The sequence below is a fragment of the Oncorhynchus mykiss genome, unplaced genomic scaffold, assembly GCF_057628025.1.
Source record: "Oncorhynchus mykiss isolate SJ-2025 unplaced genomic scaffold, ASM5762802v1 scaffold103, whole genome shotgun sequence".
Classification (NCBI taxonomy): domain Eukaryota; kingdom Metazoa; phylum Chordata; class Actinopteri; order Salmoniformes; family Salmonidae; genus Oncorhynchus; species Oncorhynchus mykiss.
The window spans coordinates 2,202,264-2,221,544 of record NW_028322102.1 but is presented as its reverse complement, the minus strand read 5'-3'; the positions used below and the strand labels follow the sequence as shown (position 1 = coordinate 2,221,544).

General features: G+C 43.6%; 1 protein-coding gene across 1 annotated transcript; it reads right to left on the bottom strand.

The window, feature by feature from the left end:
* Window positions 1–412: 412 nt before the first annotated feature.
* On the bottom strand, window positions 413–19,225 carry LOC110515887 (uncharacterized). The gene is made up of 9 exons (XM_090228901.1): window positions 18,997–19,225; window positions 12,098–15,245; window positions 11,104–11,256; window positions 10,566–10,705; window positions 8,434–8,575; window positions 6,545–6,674; window positions 4,900–5,027; window positions 3,915–4,087; window positions 413–801 (listed from the first exon to the last, which is right to left on the bottom strand). Exons 1-9 carry the CDS (start codon window positions 19,147–19,149, stop codon window positions 490–492), a joined length of 4,479 nt encoding a protein of 1,492 aa, XP_090085027.1. The 5' UTR covers window positions 19,150–19,225; the 3' UTR covers window positions 413–489.
* Window positions 19,226–19,281: the final 56 nt, after the last annotated feature.

The following is a 19,281-nucleotide window of genomic DNA, read 5'->3' as shown; positions in this document are numbered from 1 at the left end:
ACGACATATTGTGTAAACTATTACAATATAAAAATAAAGGAGATCCTCACCACTCTAGGAGCTCAGATGCAAATGTCCAACGTTTCGACAGCCAAGCCGTCTTCATCAGGGTATAAACACTGCGGGATGACTCGTTTATATAGTCTCAAAAGACACAGGTGTCTGTAATCGTGGCCATTAAACTATTAAATTAACAATGTTTTTGAAACAACTAAATATATATTGTGGACATGTACAAGGTTGATAATAGTTAACAATAGTTATCATAATGAATGAAATGTGTTGTAGACTAATACATATTTATTATGTAATGGATATAAGTCAGTTTACTGTGAAACCAGCAGTCACCTTAGGAACTCTGTTGTCATGGCTACGGGGCCAGTCTGTGCTCCTCGCTCAGTGTCATGTTTAGAGTTGGTACGAGTGCCATCCGATCTGGGTCCAGTATCCCCTAATCCCACAGAATCCTTATAGCCCCCCCCCCCCCTCTCATCGACGGGCCACTTTCAGAGCCGAGGGGTGAACGTTACAAATGTCAAACCACTGTTCCTCCACCTTCCTGTGTGGCAGCAGGCCGTTGCGTGGCAGCGCCGGTCTCCTCCAGCGGTCTCTGCTCCTCCCCACCACCTTCCAGAACTGCGTATCCTTGAACAGGAAGACAGCGTTGTGCGTGTAGGAGAAGTAGGCGGCGTCTATGCTACCGCCCGGGTGATCCCCAGACACTACTGCTGGGAACACAGCTGTGATCTTCCTGGGGAAGCCTGGGGACACGCGGTTGGCTGTCACGTCGAACACATACACCTGTCGGAACACATGTTTAGATGCCAGGCGGAGGACCAAAATAAAGAACAGTTGAAAAACATGTAAACGAGGCCGGTGATAAATGGGACGAAACAACAAGATGGTAAATGTTCAGTTTATCAAAACAAACAACTCCGACGGGGATTTCATGACACAATATTTTCACGTGTTTTAATTAACAATTGATTCAGGCATTTTTTTCCCTCCTCTCTGTCCACTTGGATATACTTGGGGGAATATTAAAGGAGGAGTGTTTAAACTCCGAGGGGAATAATGTAGCCTTTTACTGAACCGTTTTCATGGTGCTTTTCTGCTGAGGAACATTTCAAATGTATCATTTATTTATTTAAAACGCTTATAAAAATCTCTCAACACTTCACCTTTAAACAACCACATCAAGCAGATAAATGAAAAATAAAACAGGAAGGAGATTAATAAAGAATATTAAACATAAATCAACAATATGTTAATGACATGTCAAATCAACAATATGTTAATGCCATGTTAATTTCACATGTCAAATCAACAATATGTTAATGCCATGTTAATGACACATGTCAAATCAACAATATGTTAATGCCATGTTAATGACACATGTCAAATCAACAATATGTTAATGCCACATGTCAAATCAACAATATGTTAATGACATATGTCAAATCAACAGTATGTTAATGACATATGTCAAATCAACAATATGTTAATGACACATGGCTAATCAACAATATGTTAATGACATATGGCTAATAAACAATATGTTAATGACATATGGCTAATCGACAATATGTTAATGACATATGTCAAATCAACAATATGTTAATTACATATGGCTAATCAACAATATGTTAATGCCATATGTCAAATCAACAATATGTTAATGACACATGTCAAATCAACAATATGTTAATGCCACATGTCAAATCAACAATATGTTAATGACATGTCAAATCAACAATATGTTAATGACATGTCAAATCAACAATATGTTAATGACATATGTCAAATCAACAATATGTTAATGACATGTTAATGACACATGTCAAATCAACAATATGTTAATGCCACATGTCAAATCAACAATATGTTAATGACATGTCAAATCAACAATATGTTAATGACATGTCAAATCAACAATATGTTAATGACACGTCAAATCAACAATATGTTAATGCCATGTTAATGACACATGTCAAATCAACAATATGTTAATGCCATGTTAATGACACATGTCAAATCAACAATATGTTAATGCCACATGTCAAATCAACAATATGTTAATGACATGTCAAATCAACAATATGTTAATGACATATGTCAAATCAACAACATGTTAATGACATACGTCAAATCAACAATATGTTAATGACATATGTCAAATCAACAATATGTTAATGACACATGTCAAATCAACAATATGTTAATGACACATGTCAAATCAACAATATGTTAATGACATGTCAAATCAACAATATGTTAATGACATATGTCAAATCAACAACATGTTAATGACATACGTCAAATCAACAATATGTTAATGACATATGTCAAATCAACAATATGTTAATGACACATGTCAAATCAACAATATGTTAATGACACATGTCAAATCAACAATATGTTAATGACACATGTCAAATCAACAATATGTTAATGCCATATGTCAAATCAACAATATGTTAATGACACATGTCAAATCAACAATATGTTAATGACACATGTCAAATCAACAATATGTTAATGACACATGTCAAATCAACAATATGTTAATGACATATGTCAAATTAACAATATGTTAATGACATATGTCAAATTAACAATATGTTAATGACATGGTTAATCAACAATATGTTAATGACATGGCTAATCAACAATATGTTAATGACATATGTCAAATCAACAGTATGTTAATGACATATGTCAAATCAACAATATGTTAATGACACATGTCAAATCAACAATATGTTAATGACACATGTCAAATCAACAATATGTTAATGACACATGTCAAATCAACAATATGTTAATGACACATGTCAAATCAACAATATGTTAATGACATATGTCAAATTAACAGTATGTTAATGACATATGTCAAATCAACAGTATGTTAATGACATATGTCAAATCAACAATATGTTAATGACACATGGCTAATCAACAATATGTTAATGACATATGGCTAATAAACAATATGTTAATTACATATGGCTAATCGACAATATGTTAATGACATATGTCAAATCAACAATATGTTAATGACATATGGCTAATCAACAATATGTTAATTACATATGGCTAATCAACAATATGTTAATGACATGGCTAATCAACAATATGTTAATGACATATGTCAAATCAACAATATGTTAATGACATATGGCTAATCAACAATATGTTAATTACATATGGCTAATCAACAATATGTTAATGACATGGCTAATCAACAATATGTTAATGACATATGGCTAATCAACAATATGTTAATGACATATGGCTAATCAACAATATGTTAATGACATATGGCTAATCAACAATATGTTAATGACATATGCCAAATCAACAATATGTTAATGACATATGTCAAATCAACAATATGTTAATGACATATGTCAAATCAACAATATGTTAATGACATATGCCAAATCAACAATATGTTAATGACATGTTAATGACATATGGCTAATCAACAATATGTTAATGACATGTTAATGACATATGGCTAATCAACAATATGTTAATGACATGTTAATGACATATGGCTAATCAACAATATGTTAATGACATATGTCAAATCAACAATATGTTAATGACATATGCCAAATCAACAATATGTTAATGACATATGGCTAATTAAAATATGTTAATGACATGTTAATGACATATGGCTAATCAACAATATGTTAATGACATATGGCTAATCAACAATATGTTAATGACATATGTCAAATCAACAATATGTTAATGACATATGCCAAATCAACAATATGTTAATGACATATGGCTAATTAAAATATGTTAATGACACATGGCTAATCAACAATATGTTAATGACACATGTCAAATCAACAATATGTTAATGACATATGGCTAATTAAAATATGTTAATGACTTACATAGGTGCCCTTGAAGAAGTAGATGTGGTAGTCCCTCCTGTCATAGAAGGCTGTGTCTATAGGACTGGGTACCCCTGGGAACCCCTCAGAGATGAGTCTAGGGTAGAGGTGTCCCTCAGGGTCCACTGTAAACACCTGGTCGTTGTCATCGTCATACCTCCAGTACTGGGTGCCTAGTGTACACAAGGAGATATTCATACAAATATATTTATTCAACTTCTACGGATATTTTCATAACAGAGATCATTTCAAATCACTTAAAAAAAATAAAAAAAATAATAATCAATTAAAACAGCCATATGACTACGATTTACAGCCAGAGTTGAACGTCAAGAGGGAGACTCAAGCCTCCTATAGATGGAAACACAGTCAAGAGGGAGACTCAAGTCCCCAACAGATGGAAACACAGTCAAGAGGGAGACTCAAGTCTCTAACAGATGGAACCACAGTCAAGAGGAGACTCAAGTCTTTAACAGATGGAAACACAGTCAAGAGGGAGACTCAAGTCTTTAACAGATGGAAACACAGTCAAGAGGGAGACTCAAGTCCCCAACAGATGGAGCCACAGTCAAGAGGGAGACTCAACCCTCTAACAGAAGGAAACACAGTCAAGAGGGAGACTCAAGCCTCTAACAGATGGAAACACAATCAAGAGGGAGACTCAAGTCTGTAACAGATGGAGCCACAGTCAAGAGGGAGACTCAAGCCTCTAACAGATGGAAACACAGTCAAGAGAGACTCAAGTCCCCAACAGATGGAGCCACAGTCAAGAGGGAGACTCAACCCTCTAACAGATGAAGACACAGTCAAGAGGGAGACTCAAGCCTCTAACAGAAGGAACCACAGTCGAGAGAGAGAGAGAGAGAGACAGAGACAGACAGAGAGACAGACAGAGAGACAGAGAGAGAGAGACAGAGACAGACAGACAGACAGACAGACAGACAGACAGACAGACAGACAGGTTTACACTAGTCAGTTCCATTACCTTTAAAGAAGTAGACAGCATCAGTGTTCCTGTTCCACACGTGAACACATGCGTCTACCCCGTCGGGGGGTATGCCGCGCCAGCCCACCTGAAGAGCCACCGGGTCACCATAGCGGGTTCGGTTGGTCCTGTCCTCATACAGAGAGAGGAATGATTTCAACCCTTACAATGAAGGACCATATATTTACGTGCGTTTTGAAAAATAAAGATATTTATCTTTATATTTTTGGGGAATGTGTATAAAACACAATGAATGTAGTTGAACATACACTACATGACCAAAAGTATGTGGACACCTGCTTGTCCAACATCTCATTACATAATCATGGGCATTAATATGGAGTTGGTCCCTCCCTTTGCTGCTATAACAGCCTCCACTCTTCTGGGAAGGCTTTCCACTAGATGTAGGATCATTGCAGCTATAACAGCCTCCACTCTTCTGGGAAGGCTTTCCACTAGATGTTGGAACATTGCTGCTAGAACAGCCTCCACTCTTCTGGGAAGGCTTTCCACCAGATGTTGGAACATTGCTGCGGGGACTGACTTCCATTCAGCCACAAGAGCATTAGTGAGGTCGGGCACAGATGTTGGGCGATTAGGCCTGGCTCGCATTCGGCCTTCCAATTCCACCCAAAGGTGTTCGATGGGGTTGAGGTCAGGGCTCAGTGCAGGCCAGTCAACTTCTTCCCCACCGATGTCGACAAACCATTTATGTATGAACCTTGCTTTGTGCATGGGGGGGGGGGGGGGGGGGGGGGCATTGTCCTGCTGAAACAGGAAAGGGCCTTCCCCAAACTGTTGCCACAAAGTTGGAAGAACAGAATCATCTAGAAGGTCATCATTGTATGCTGTAGCGTTAAGATTTTCCTTGACTGGAACTAAGGGGCCCAAACCATGGAAGACAGCCCTAGACCATTACTCGTCCTCCACCAAGGCACTATGCAATGGGGCAGGTAGCGTTCTTCTGGCATCCGCCAAACCCAGATTCGTCCATCGGACTGCCAGATGGTGAAGCGTGATTCATCACTCCAGAGAACGCGTTTCCACTTCTCCAGAGTCCAATGGCGGCGAACTTTACACCACTCCAGCCGACGCTTGGCGTTGAGCATGGTGATCTTAGGCTTGTGTGCGGATGCTCGGCCATGGAAACCCATTTCATGAAGCTCCCGACTAACAGTTCTTGTGCTGACGTTGCTTCCAGAGGCAGTTTGGCACTCGCTGGTCTCGTTCTGTGAGCTTGTGTGGCCTACCACTTTGCGGCTTAGCTATTGTTGCTCCTAGACGTTGCCACTTCACAATAACAGACCTCAAGTTGACACATGATTCCATATGTGCTATTTCATAGTGTTGATGTCTTCACTATTATTCTACAATATAGAAAATAGTACAAATAAAGAAAATTCTTGAATGAGTAGGATGAGTAGGTGTTCTGGAACTTTTGACTGGTACTGTATATATATATATATATTTCAACCTCTTTTCCATACTTTTTATAATGACAATTTAGGAAGTCTACCTCATTGTTTTCAAAATACACATATATAGTTGTTGGTCTGTAGGAATTAATTGACACCCACCCAAAGTTGTTGAAGAGGTGCTGACTAATGGAAAGGTAAACTTTAAGATTGTCATTGTCTGTTTTTACCTGTTCTCATAGAGCCAGTACCAGCCGTCCCTCATGAAGTAGGTGTTGAAACGAATCACCACCTCACCGTACTGGGTTCTCTCCTTCCTGATCCAGTCAAACACTGTGTTGAACTGACCCGTACAGCCCCCTAGAGGGAAACAGACCAGACACTGTGTTGAACCGTACTGGGTTCTCTCCTTCCTGATCCAGTCAAACACTGTGTTGAACTGACCCTTACAGCCCCCTAGAGGGAAACAGACTAGACTGTTGAACCTACAGCCCCCTAGAGGGAAACAGACCAGACTGTTGAACCTTACAGCCCCCTAGAGGGAAACAGACCAGACACTGTGTTGAACCTTATAGCCCCCCTAGAGGGAAACAGACCAGACTGTTGAACCTTACAGCCCCCTAGAGGGAAACAGACCAGACACTGTGTTGAACCTTACAGCCCCCCTAGAGGGAAACAGACCAGACTGTTGAACCTTACAGCCCCCTAGAGGGAAACAGACAAGACTGTTGAACCTTACAGCCCCCCTAGAGGGAAACAGACCAGACTGTTGAACCGTACAGCCCCATAGAGGGAAACAGACCAGACTGTTGAACCTTACAGCCCCCTAGAGGGAAACAGACCAGACTGTTGAACCTTACAGCCCCCTAGAGGGAAACAGACCAGACTGTTGAACCTACAGCCCCCTAGAGGGAAACAGACCAGACTGTTGAACCTTACAGCCCCCTAGAGGGAAACAGACCAGACTGTTGAACCTACAGCCCCCTAGAGGGAAACAGACCAGACTGTTGAACCTTACAGCCCCCCTAGAGGGAAACAGACCAGACTGTTGAACCTACAGCCCCCTAGAGGGAAACAGACCAGACTGTTGAACCTTACAGCCCCCTAGAGGGAAACAGACCAGACACTGTGTTGAACCTTACAGCCCCCCTAGAGGGAAACAGACCAGACTGTTGAACCTACAGCCCCCTAGAGGGAAACAGACCAGACTGTTGAACCTTACAGCCCCCCTAGAGGGAAACAGACCAGACTGTTGAACCTACAGCCCCCTAGAGGGAAACAGACCAGACTGTTGAACCTTACAGCCCCCTAGAGGGAAACAGACCAGACACTGTGTTGAACCTTACAGCCGCCCTAGAGGGAAACAGACCAGACTGTTGAACCTTACAGCCCCCTAGAGGGAAACAGACAAGACTGTTGAACCTTACAGCCCCCCTAGAGGGAAACAGACCAGACTGTTGAACCGTACAGCCCCATAGAGGGAAACAGACCAGACTGTTGAACCTTACAGCCCCCTAGAAGGAAACAGACTAGACTGTTGAACCTTACAGCCCCCTAGAGGGAAACAGACCAGACTGTTGAACCTTACAGCCCCCTAGAAGGAAACAGACCAGACAAACAGATAGAAGAGGAGTTGACAGATAGCCAGGTAGCCAGACGGTAGGTGGACAGGTGTAGGTAGGTAGGTAGGTAGGTAGGTAGGTAGGTAAACAGGTGTAGGTAGGTAGGTAGGTAGGTAGGTAGGTAGACAGGTGTAGGTAGGTAGGTAGGTAGGTAGGTAGACAGGTGTAGGTAGGTAGGTAGGTAGGTAAACAGGTGTAGGTAGGTAGGTAGGTAGGTAGACAGGTGTAGGTAGGTAGGTAGGTAGGTAGGTAAACAGGTGTAGGTAGGTAGGTAGGTAGGTAGGTAGGCAGGTGTAGTTAGGTAGACAGGTGTAGGTAGGTAGGTAGGTAGGTAGACAGGTGTAGGTAGGTAGGTAGGTAGGTAGACAGGTGTAGGTAGGTAGGTAGGTAGGTAGGTAGACAGGTGTAGGTAAGTAGGTAGGCAGGTAGTATATTCCTATTTCGTCCACTAGGTGGTAATGTTTCCACAACTTTCACATTCGGTGGCTCTGTCCTACCATAGAGGTGCTGTATGGACTTCCTGTCCATCCAGTTGATCTCGAAGCCTGATTCCTGGGGCAGGTAACTGGGTTGCATAATGGAACCAGTCCTGTAGATGTGAGGCAGACCCAGGACGTGGCCTATCTCATGCACTGCCACCTGACGGGTGGGAAACCAACGGTAGTATTCAGGGGTAATTACATTTGACTAAATTACAGGTGCAATTAGGGTTAAGTACCTTGCTTAAGGGAACACTGACAGATTTTTCACCTCGTCGACTTGGGGACTCAAACCATTAACTTTTCAGTTACTGGCCCAACCACTAGGCTACCAGATAGTGCTCACTCAGCCTGGACATTCAACCACTAGGCTACCTGATAGTGCTCACTCAGCCCTGACATTTAACCACTAGGCTACCTGTCTCCTACCTGATGGTGCTCACTCAGCCCTGACATTTAACCACTAGGCTACCTGATAGTGCTCACTCAGCCCTGACATTTAACCACTAGGCTACCTGATGGTGCTCACTCAGCCCTGACATTTAACCACTAGGCTACCTGTCTCCTACCTGATAGTGCTCACCCAGCCCTGACATTTAACCACTAGGCTACCTGATAGTGCTCACTCAGCCCTGACATTTAACCACTAGGCTACCTGATAGTGCTCACTCAGCCCTGACATTTAACCACTAGGCTACCTGATGGTGCTCACTCAGCCCTGACATTTAACCACTAGGCTACCTGATAGTGCTCACTCAGCCCTGACATTTAACCACTAGGCTACCTGATGGTGCTCACTCAGCCCTGACATTTAACCACTAGGCTACCTGATAGTGCTCACTCAGCCCTGACATTTAACCACTAGGCTACCTGTCTCCTACCTGATGGTGCTCACTCAGCCCTGACATTTAACCACTAGGCTACCTGATAGTGCTCACTCAGCCCTGACATTTAACCACTAGGCTACCTGATGGTGCTCACTCAGCCCTGACATTTAACCACTAGGCTACCTGTCTCCTACCTGATAGTGCTCACCCAGCCCTGACATTTAACCACTAGGCTACCTGATAGTGCTCACTCAGCCCTGACATTTAACCACTAGGCTACCTGATAGTGCTCACTCAGCCCTGACATTTAACCACTAGGCTACCTGATAGTGCTCACTCAGCCCTGACATTTAACCACTAGGCTACCTGATGGTGCTCACTCAGCCCTGACATTTAACCACTAGGCTACCTGATGGTGCTCACTCAGCATTGACATTTAACCACTAGGCTACCTGTCTCCTACCTGATAGTGCTCACCCAGCCCTGACATTTAACCACTAGGCTACCTGATAGTGCTCACTCAGCCCTGACATTTAACCACTAGGCTACCTGATGGTGCTCACTCAGCATTGACATTTAACCACTAGGCTACCTGTCTCCTACCTGATAGTGCTCACCCAGCCCTGACATTTAACCACTAGGCTACCTGATAGTGCTCACTCAGCCCTGACATTTAACCACTAGGCTACCTGATAGTGCTCACTCAGCCCTGACATTTAACCACTAGGCTACCTGATAGTGCTCACTCAGCCCTGACATTTAACCACTAGGCTACCTGATAGTGCTCACTCAGCCCTGACATTTAACCACTAGGCTACCTGATAGTGCTCACTCAGCCCTGACATTTAACCACTAGGCTACCTGATAGTGCTCACTCAGCATTGACATTTAACCACTAGGCTACCTGTCTCCTACCTGATGGTGCTCACTCAGCCCTGACATTTAACCACTAGGCTGATAGTGCTCACTCAGCCCTGACATTTAACCACTAGGCTACCTGATAGTGCTCACTCAGCATTGACATTTAACCACTAGGCTACCTGTCTCCTACCTGATGGTGCTCACTCAGCCCTGACATTTAACCACTAGGCTACCTGATAGTGCTCACTCAGCATTGACATTTAACCACTAGGCTACCTGTCTCCTACCTGATGGTGCTCACTCAGCCCTGAGGTTTTCTGTGTTTTCTAATATTTACATGAATGTAGTTTGTCTTATAAATGAACGCAGGGAAGGCAGGCAGGTACAACACAAAATCACAAGTCCATCAGATATTACAGATAACCATCATGTTTGAATCAAAACATCCTGTCCCACACTCACTTTGAGCAGGCTGATCCCACTGCCAGTGTTAGGTGCAGTAAAATGTTCATCGTCATCGAAGTGAATGTCTCCCAGGAACCAGGCGTGAGCAAACTCTCGTCCAGTACCATCGAACTTCTGGTTGCATCCCAAGTGTCTCCCTGCATGGTTGAAACACAACGAAAAAGACACACTATCTATCGTCATTGCCTCTACAAACTGTAAAGATATACATTTTTTTAAAATAACCATTTCCAGGGAAGATATAGCATAATGAAAGCCTGGTCCGTGATCTGCTTGTGCTGTCCTACCAGCTGGCAACAAGAGAGCATATACAGGTCTGGGACCAGGCTAGAGTAGATGCAATTTGTTCATAACATTCAATTCATCCCAAATACACAGGTGATATTGTCTAAACCAAGGCATGTGAGACGAGACTGGGTACCAGTCTGTTTTTACGAACACTCCAGTCCTTGTACTTGTCATTGCATTACAGGGACTGGTAAGGACCGGTATGTTAGCAGAAATGGACTGGTGCCCAGGCTAATACGAGACCCACCTGTTCCAAAACCCAGTTTGATGTCTACATCCGCCAGGGGAGAGGATGTGTCCTCTATAAACTCCAGGGGAGACACCTCGCTCCACATCCTGAAGGCCAGGCTAATGATGTGTCTCTGGTCCTGTATGGTCAGCTGACTGCTATAACCCTCTCCTAGACATGAACAAAGGCCAGCACACACTCTGTTGAATATGACGGGTCTCTGGCCTCATAGTAACCCTCACCTATCAGTCTCATAGTAACCCTCACCTATCAGCCTCATAGTAACACTCACCTATCAGCCTCATAGTAACCCTCACCTATCAGCCTCATAGTACCCTCACCTATCAGCCTCATAGTAACCCTCACCTATCAGCCTCATAGTAACCCTCACCTATCAGCCTCATAGTAACCCTCACCTATCAGCCTCATAGTAACCCTCACCTATCAGCCTCATAGTACCCTCACCTATCAGCCTCATAGTAACCCTCACCTATCAGCCTCATAGTAACCCTCACCTATCAGCCTCATAGTAACCCTCACCTATCAGCCTCATAGTACCCTCACCTATCAGCCTCATAGTAACCCTCACCTATCAGCCTCATAGTAACCCTCACCTATCAGCCTCATAGTAACCCTCACCTATCAGCCTCATAGTAACCCTCACCTATCAGCCTCATAGTAACCCTCACCTATCAGCCTCATAGTACCCTCACCTATCAGCCTCATAGTAACCCTCACCTATCAGCCTCATAGTAACCCTCACCTATCAGCCTCATAGTAACCCTCACCTATCAGCCTCATAGTACCCTCACCTATCAGCCTCATAGTAACCCTCACCTATCAGCCTCATAGTAACCCTCACCTATCAGCCTCATAGTAACCCTCACCTATCAGCCTCATAGTAACCCTCCCCTATCAGCCTCATAGTAACCCTCACCTATCAGTCTCATAGTAACCCTCACCTATCAGTCTCATAGTAACCCTCACCTATCAGCCTCATAGTAACCCTCACCTATCAGCCTCCACTTCAGCACCATTTTGGAGAATGCCATGTTTCCCCATGCACGTCTCCCCACATGTCTCTTCTGCCTCCGCTTGGACAGCAGTGAGGCCACGCGGTTCTGATGCTGATGAGGTCTGTCAGTAGCAGTGGTAGTAAGAGTGCTCCGATGAGGTCTGTCAGTAGCAGTGGTAGGAGGAGGGCTCTGATGAGGTCTGTCAGTGGCAGTGGTAGGAGGAGGGCTCCGATGAGGTCTGTCAGTAGCAGTGGTAGGAAGAGGGCTCCGATGAGGTCTGTCAGTAGCAGTGGTAGGAGGAGGGCTCTGATGTGGTCTGTCAGTAGCAGTGGTAGTAAGAGGGCTCCGATGAGGTCTGTCAGTAGCAGTGGTAGGAGGAGGGCTCTGATGAGGTCTGTCAGTAGCAGTGGTAGGAAGAGGGCTCCGATGAGGTCTGTCAGTAGCAGTGGTAGGAGGAGGGCTCTGATGAGGTCTGTCAGTAGCAGTGGTAGGAGGAGGGCTCTGATGAGGTCTGTCAGTAGCAGTGGTAGGAAGAGGGCTCCGATGAGGTCTGTCAGTAGCAGTGGTAGGAGGAGGGCTCTGATGTGGTCTGTCAGTAGCAGTGGTAGTAAGAGGGCTCCGATGAGGTCTGTCAGTAGCAGTGGTAGGAGCGCTCTGATGAGGTCTGTCAGTAGCAGTGGTAGGAAGAGGGCTCCGATGAGGTCTGTCAGTAGCAGTGGTAGGAGGAGGGCTCTGATGAGGTCTGTCAGTAGCAGTGGTAGGAGGAGGGCTCTGATGAGGTCTGTCAGTAGCAGTGGTAGGAGGAGGGCTCTGATGAGGTCTGTCATTAGCAGTGGTAGGAGGAGGGCTCTGATGAGGTCTGTCATTAGCAGTGGTAGGAGGAGGGTTCTGATGAGGTCTGTCATTAGCAGTGGTAGGAGGAGGGCTCGGACGCTGATGAGGTCTGTCAGTAGCTGTGGTAGGAGTTAGGCTCCAATGAGGTCTGTCAGTAGCACTGGTAGGAGGAGGGTTCCGATGAAGTCTGTCATTAGCAGTGGTAGGAGGAGGGCTCTGACGCTGATGAGGTCTGTCAGTAGCAGTGGTAGGAGTGCGGCTCCAATGAGGTCTGTCATTAGCAGTGGTAGGAGGAGGGTTCTGACGCTGATGAGGTCTGTCAGTAGCAGTGGTAGGAGTGCTCCAATGAGGTCTGTCAGTAGCAATGGTAAGAGGAGGGCTCTGACTCTGATGAGGTCTGTCAGTAGCAGTGGTAGGAGGAGGGCTCTGATGAGGTCTATCAGTAGCAGTGATAGGAGGAGGGCTCTGACGCTGATGAGGTCTGTCAGTAGCAGTGGTAGGAGGAGGGCTCTTATGAGATCTGTCAGTAGCAGTGGTAGGAGGAGGGCTCTGATCAGGTCTGTCAGTAGCAGTGGTAGGAGGAGGGCTCCGATGAGATCTGTCATTAGCAGTGGTAGGAGGAGGCCTCTGATGAGGTCTGTCAGTAGCAGTGGTAGGAGGAGGGCTCTGATGTGGTCTGTCAGTAGCAGTGGTAGTAAGAGGGCTCCGATGAGGTCTGTCAGTAGCAGTGGTAGGAGGGCTCTGATGAGGTCTGTCAGTAGCAGTGGTAGGAAGAGGGCTCCAATGAGGTCTGTCAGTAGCAGTGGTAGGAGGAGGGCTCTGATGAGGTCTATCAGTAGCAGTGATAGGAGGAGGGCTCTGACGCTGATGAGGTCTGTCAGTAGCAGTGGTAGGAGGAGGGCTCTTATGAGATCTGTCAGTAGCAGTGGTAGGAGGAGGGCTCTGATCAGGTCTGTCAGTAGCAGTGGTAGGAGGAGGGCTCTGATCAGGTCTGTCAGTAGCAGTGGTAGGAGGAGGGCTCCGATGAGGTCTGTCATTAGCAGTGGTAGGAGGAGGCCTCTGATGAGGTCTGTCAGTAGCAGTGGTAGGAGGAGGGCTCTGATGTGGTCTGTCAGTAGCAGTGGTAGTAAGAGGGCTCCGATGAGGTCTGTCAGTAGCAGTGGTAGGAGGGCTCTGATGAGGTCTGTCAGTAGCAGTGGTAGGAGGAGGGCTCCGATAAGGTCTGTCAGTAGCAGTGGTAGGAGGAGGGCTCTGATGAGGTCTGTCAGTAGCAGTAGTAGGAGGAGGCCTCTGATGAGGCCTGTCAGTAGCAGTAGTAGGAGGAGGGCTCCGATGAGGTCTGTCATTAGCAGTTGTAGTAGGAGGCCTCTGATGAGGTCTGTCAGTAGCAGTGGTAGGAGGAGGGCTCCGATGAGGTCTGTCAGTAGCAGTGTTAGGAGGAGGGCTCTGATGAGGTCTGTCAGTAGCAGTGGTAGGAAGAGGGCTCTGACGCTGATGAGGTCTGTCAGTAGCAGTGGTAGGAGGAGGGCTCTGATGAGGTCTGTCAGTAGCAGTGGTAGGAGGAGGTCTCTGATGAGGTCTGTCAGTAGCACTGGTTGGGTCGTTCCCTGTGTGACTGTGTGCATTGCTGTTATTCTCTGTGTTGTTCATAGCAGAATAATTGAGAGTATCACCGACTGGGTCGTAGTATTCTGTTGTGCTACTGGCAGATATATCACCTTTGTGGGTACTAACAGTTCTATTAAAAATGTCACTGAATGAATTGTCAACCTCTGTATAGTTTCCATCAGTGCCATTAGAAAGGTCAGTGAATATGTTATTGTCCACTGTGTAATCAGTAGCGGAGGCATTTAAAACACCACTGAATGTTTGGTTAGAGTATTCTGAGGTGTCTGTGTTCTTAGTTAGCCAGGTGGCGGTGTTGATACCAAGTGCTGAGCTGGTGGAGTTGTGTACTTCCTCAGTAGCATCATCCGTCTCCTTATCTGGGACCCCACACCTTGGCTTGTTCATGGCAGCCTTGGTGGCGTCGTCAAACAGCCCTGTGACAGACAGGCCGGACACCATCTGGAAGTCTCTGAGAGCTGAGATGAAGGCTTGGCTTTCAGTGGGATTTGGAGAGTCTTCGTCATCATCATCATCATCATCATCATCAGTCTCTGCACGTGACAACGATGAGTCTCCCTCCTGTATCCCAGATAGGTCTTCCTCCCCGGGGAAGTCTTCATCGTTAGAAATGCCTGTTGATTGGTCAAACTGGAGCTCCTCCCAGTTCACCGGTCTTATGAAGCCGTACCTTGAGAGAAATAGCTGGAAATATGGCATGTTGTTAAAACAGCTGGTAGAACTAACACCTCTAGAACATCTAACAGGAAATAACCTAGTCTGGATACCAGTCTGTTTAGATAACATTCCTCTAGTCTGTTTAGATAACATTCCTCTAGTCTGTTTAGATAACATTCCTCTAGTCTGTTTAGATAACATTCCTCTAGTCTGTTTAGATATCATTCCTCTAGTCTGGGTACCAGTCTGTTTAGATAACATTCCACTAGTCTGGGTACCACTCTGTTTAGATAACATTCCTCTAGTCTGTTTAGATAACATTCCTCTAGTCTGTTTAGATAACATTCCTCTAGTCTGGGTACCAGTCTGTTTAGATAACATTCCTCTAGTCTGGCTACCACTCTGTTTAGATAACATTCCTCTAGTCTGTTTAGATAACATTCCTCTAGTCTGGGTACCACTCTGTTTAGATAACATTCCTCTAGTCTGGGTACCACTCTGTTTAGATAACATTCCTCTAGTCTGGGTACCAGTCTGTTTAGATAACATTCCTCTAGTCTGGGTACCAGTCTGTTTAGATAACATTCCTCTAGTCTGTTTAGATAACATTCCTCTAGTCTGGGTACCAGTCTGTTTAGATAACATTCCTCTAGTCTGTTTAGATAACATTCCTCTAGTCTGGGTACCAGTCTGTTTAGATAACATTCCTCTAGTCTGGGTACCAGTCTGTTTAGGTAACAGTCCACAAGTCTGGGTACCAGTCTGTTTAGATAACATTCCTATAGTCTGTTTAGATAACGTTCCTCTAGTCTGGGTACCAGTCTGTTTAGATAACATTCCTCTAGTCTGTTTAGGTAACATTCCTCTAGTCTGGGTACCACTCTGTTTAGATAACATTCCTCTAGTCTGGGTACCAGTCTGTTTAGATAACATAACTCTAGTCTGGCTACCAGTCTGTTTAGATAACATTCCTCTAGTCTGGGTACCAGTCTGTTTAGATAACATTCCTCTAGTCTGGGTACCAGTCTGTTTAGATAACATTCCTCTAGTCTGGCTACCAGTCTGTTTAGATAACATTCCTCTAGTCTGTTTAAGTAACATTCCACTAGTCTGGGTACCAGTCTGTTTAGATAACATTCCTCTAGTCTGGCTACCAGTCTGTTTAGATAACATTCCTCTAGTCTGGCTACCAGTCTGTTTAGATAACATTCCTCTAGTCTGTTTAGATAACATTCCTCTAGTCTGGGTACCAGTCTGTTTAGATAACATTCCTCTAGTCTGGCTACCACTCTGTTTAGATATCATTCCTCTAGTCTGTTTAGATAACATTACTCTAGTCTGTTTAGATGACATTCCTCTAGTCTGGGTACCAGTATGTTTAGATAACATTCCTCTAGTCTGGGTACCAGTCTGTTTAGATAACATTCCTCTAGTCTGGCTACCAGTCTGTTTAGATAACATTCCTCTAGTCTGTTTAGATAACATTCCTCTAGTCTGGGTACCAGTCTGTTTAGATAACATTCCTCTAGTCTGGCTACCACTCTGTTTAGATATCATTCCTCTAGTCTGTTTAGATAACATTACTCTAGTCTGTTTAGATAACATTCCTCTAGTCTGGGTACCAGTATGTTTAGATAACATTCCTCTAGTCTGGGTACCAGTCTGTTTAGATAACATTCCTCTAGTCTGTTTAGATAACATTCCTCTAGTCTGTTTAGATAACATTCCACTAGTCTGTTTAGATAACATTCCTCTAGTCTGTTTAGATAACATTCCTCTAGTCTGGGTACCAGTCTGTTTAGATAACATTCCTCTAGTCTGGGTACCACTATGTTTAGATAACATTCCACTAGTCTGTTTAGATATCATCCCTCTAGTCTGGGTACCACTCTGTTTAGATAACATTCCACTAGTCTGTTTAGATAACATTCCTCTAGTCTGGGTACCACTCTGTTTAGATAACATTCCACTAGTCTGTTTAGATAACATTCCTCTAGTCTGTTTAGATAACATTCCTCTAGTCTGGGTACCAGTCTGTTTAGATAGCATTCCTCTAGTCTGGGTACCAGTCTGTTTAGATAACATTCCACTAGTCTGGCTACCAGTTTAAGATGATCTACTTCCTATCCAAATCTTCTCTTTTATTATCCATTATGTAAAGGATGATCTACTTCCTATCCAGATCTTGTATTTTATTATCCATTATGTAAAAGATGATCTACTTCCTTTCCAGATCTTGTATTTTATGATCTATTATCTAAGTTGTCTACTTCCTATCCAGATCTTGTCTTTTATGATCTATTATCTAAGTTGTCTACTTCCTATCCAGATCTTATATTTTATTATATATGATCTAAGTTGTCTACTTCCTATCCAGATCTTGTATTTTATTATCTATGATCTAAGTTGTCTACTTCCTATCCAGATCCAGAGGGTCTGATGCAGTCGCTAGAGGAGCTGGATTACCTCGCGGCATTGGACGACGATGGGAACCTATCAGAGATCGGGATCATAATCTCTGAGTTGCCATTGGACGCTCAGATGGTCAAGGCTCTGCTGGCGTCCTGTGAGTTTGATTGTGTGAACGAGGTGGTGACCATCGCAGCTACGCTATCAGGTATGTAGTTTACACTCCTACAACCTTTGGCTCATTTGATTCTATTTGATTCACTCAGGGTGGATTGTACCAACATGGATTAACTCTTAAACTGGGTTTAATCAAGGTTTATCTAGTAATGTTATTGATTCTATTTGATTCTATTTGATTCCCCCAGGGTGGATTGTACCAACATGGATTAACTCTTAAACTGGGTTTAATCAAGGTTTATCTAGTAATGTTTTTGATTCTATTTGATTCCCCCAGGGTGGATTGTACCAACATGGATTAACTCTTAAACTGGGTTTAATCAAGGTTTATCTAGTAATGTTGTTGATTCTATTTGATTCTATTTGATTCCCCCAGGGTGGATTGTACCAACATGGATCAACTCTTAAACTGGGTTTAATCAAGGTTTATCTAGTAATGTTTTTGCCCTGAACCTTAAACCTCGTTATCAATAATCATAGTTCAATCTAATCCTTCTTCTAAACTAAATTTAATTTACAACTCAAACCAAGATCAAATGTAATCTTGTTGCTCCATTGTTTTAAAAACTAATTTAAATTCAGTTTTGGGATTAAATCTAAACTGACACTGTTTAAATGCATCAAATATCAGTGTGAATCATTTGTATGTCCTTTATTTTCATTGTGATTAACAATTTTATCTCCTGTGGTTTATCATGTTCGTTAAACTCAACTATCCAGCTAAATCCTTTGACAGATAAGTGCAATTAATTTCATCCTTAGCCTGAAGTGAAAAGTCACTTTGCTGGCTAGGCTAGCAATGACCAGTGCTGGTTTGTTTCCATAGAACTACAACATATTGCTATGGTGAATCCATTAGGACACATATCACTGATCATAGTTTAGTGATTTAACCTTAGATGAATTAATCCAGTCTTAAAATCAAGTGGTGCAACACATCTCTGATGAATTATAAACGTAGATTTACAAAGTCTAGATTAGGTCTAATCTAAAATTGATTTAAACCATGTTGGTGCATGTTGTCTTGTGTTGTGTTTCTTCATCGGGCATCTCTGACCTTTTGAATGTATAATCTGCCAGACAGTATAATATGCCATATATTGAATAGCTGAGCATCACATTTGCACCTAATAAAATAGTGATTACTTGGAGAGAGAGAGAGAGAGAGAGAGAGAGAAAATACAAGTTTTACCTCTGCAGTATCCTTGTCTGTTATGAGCTCAGCCTGGTGAGAGGAGGGGATCTCTAGGTCGGAATGATCCCGACTGTGGAAGAGTTTCTCTGCATCAGTGGAGCCAATGCTGGTCAACAATAATACATTTATCAGCTGGAGTAAAATCAGCATCGTGGTTTGTTGCGGTGTGTCTTGACACGGGTCAGTTTGATGATGGAGAGAGAGAGAGATAATGACCCACTGAAGAGCGAATCATGTCCTCAACCAAAATGTAAAGGCTCATTTCCAAAGTTACGCCCTTTA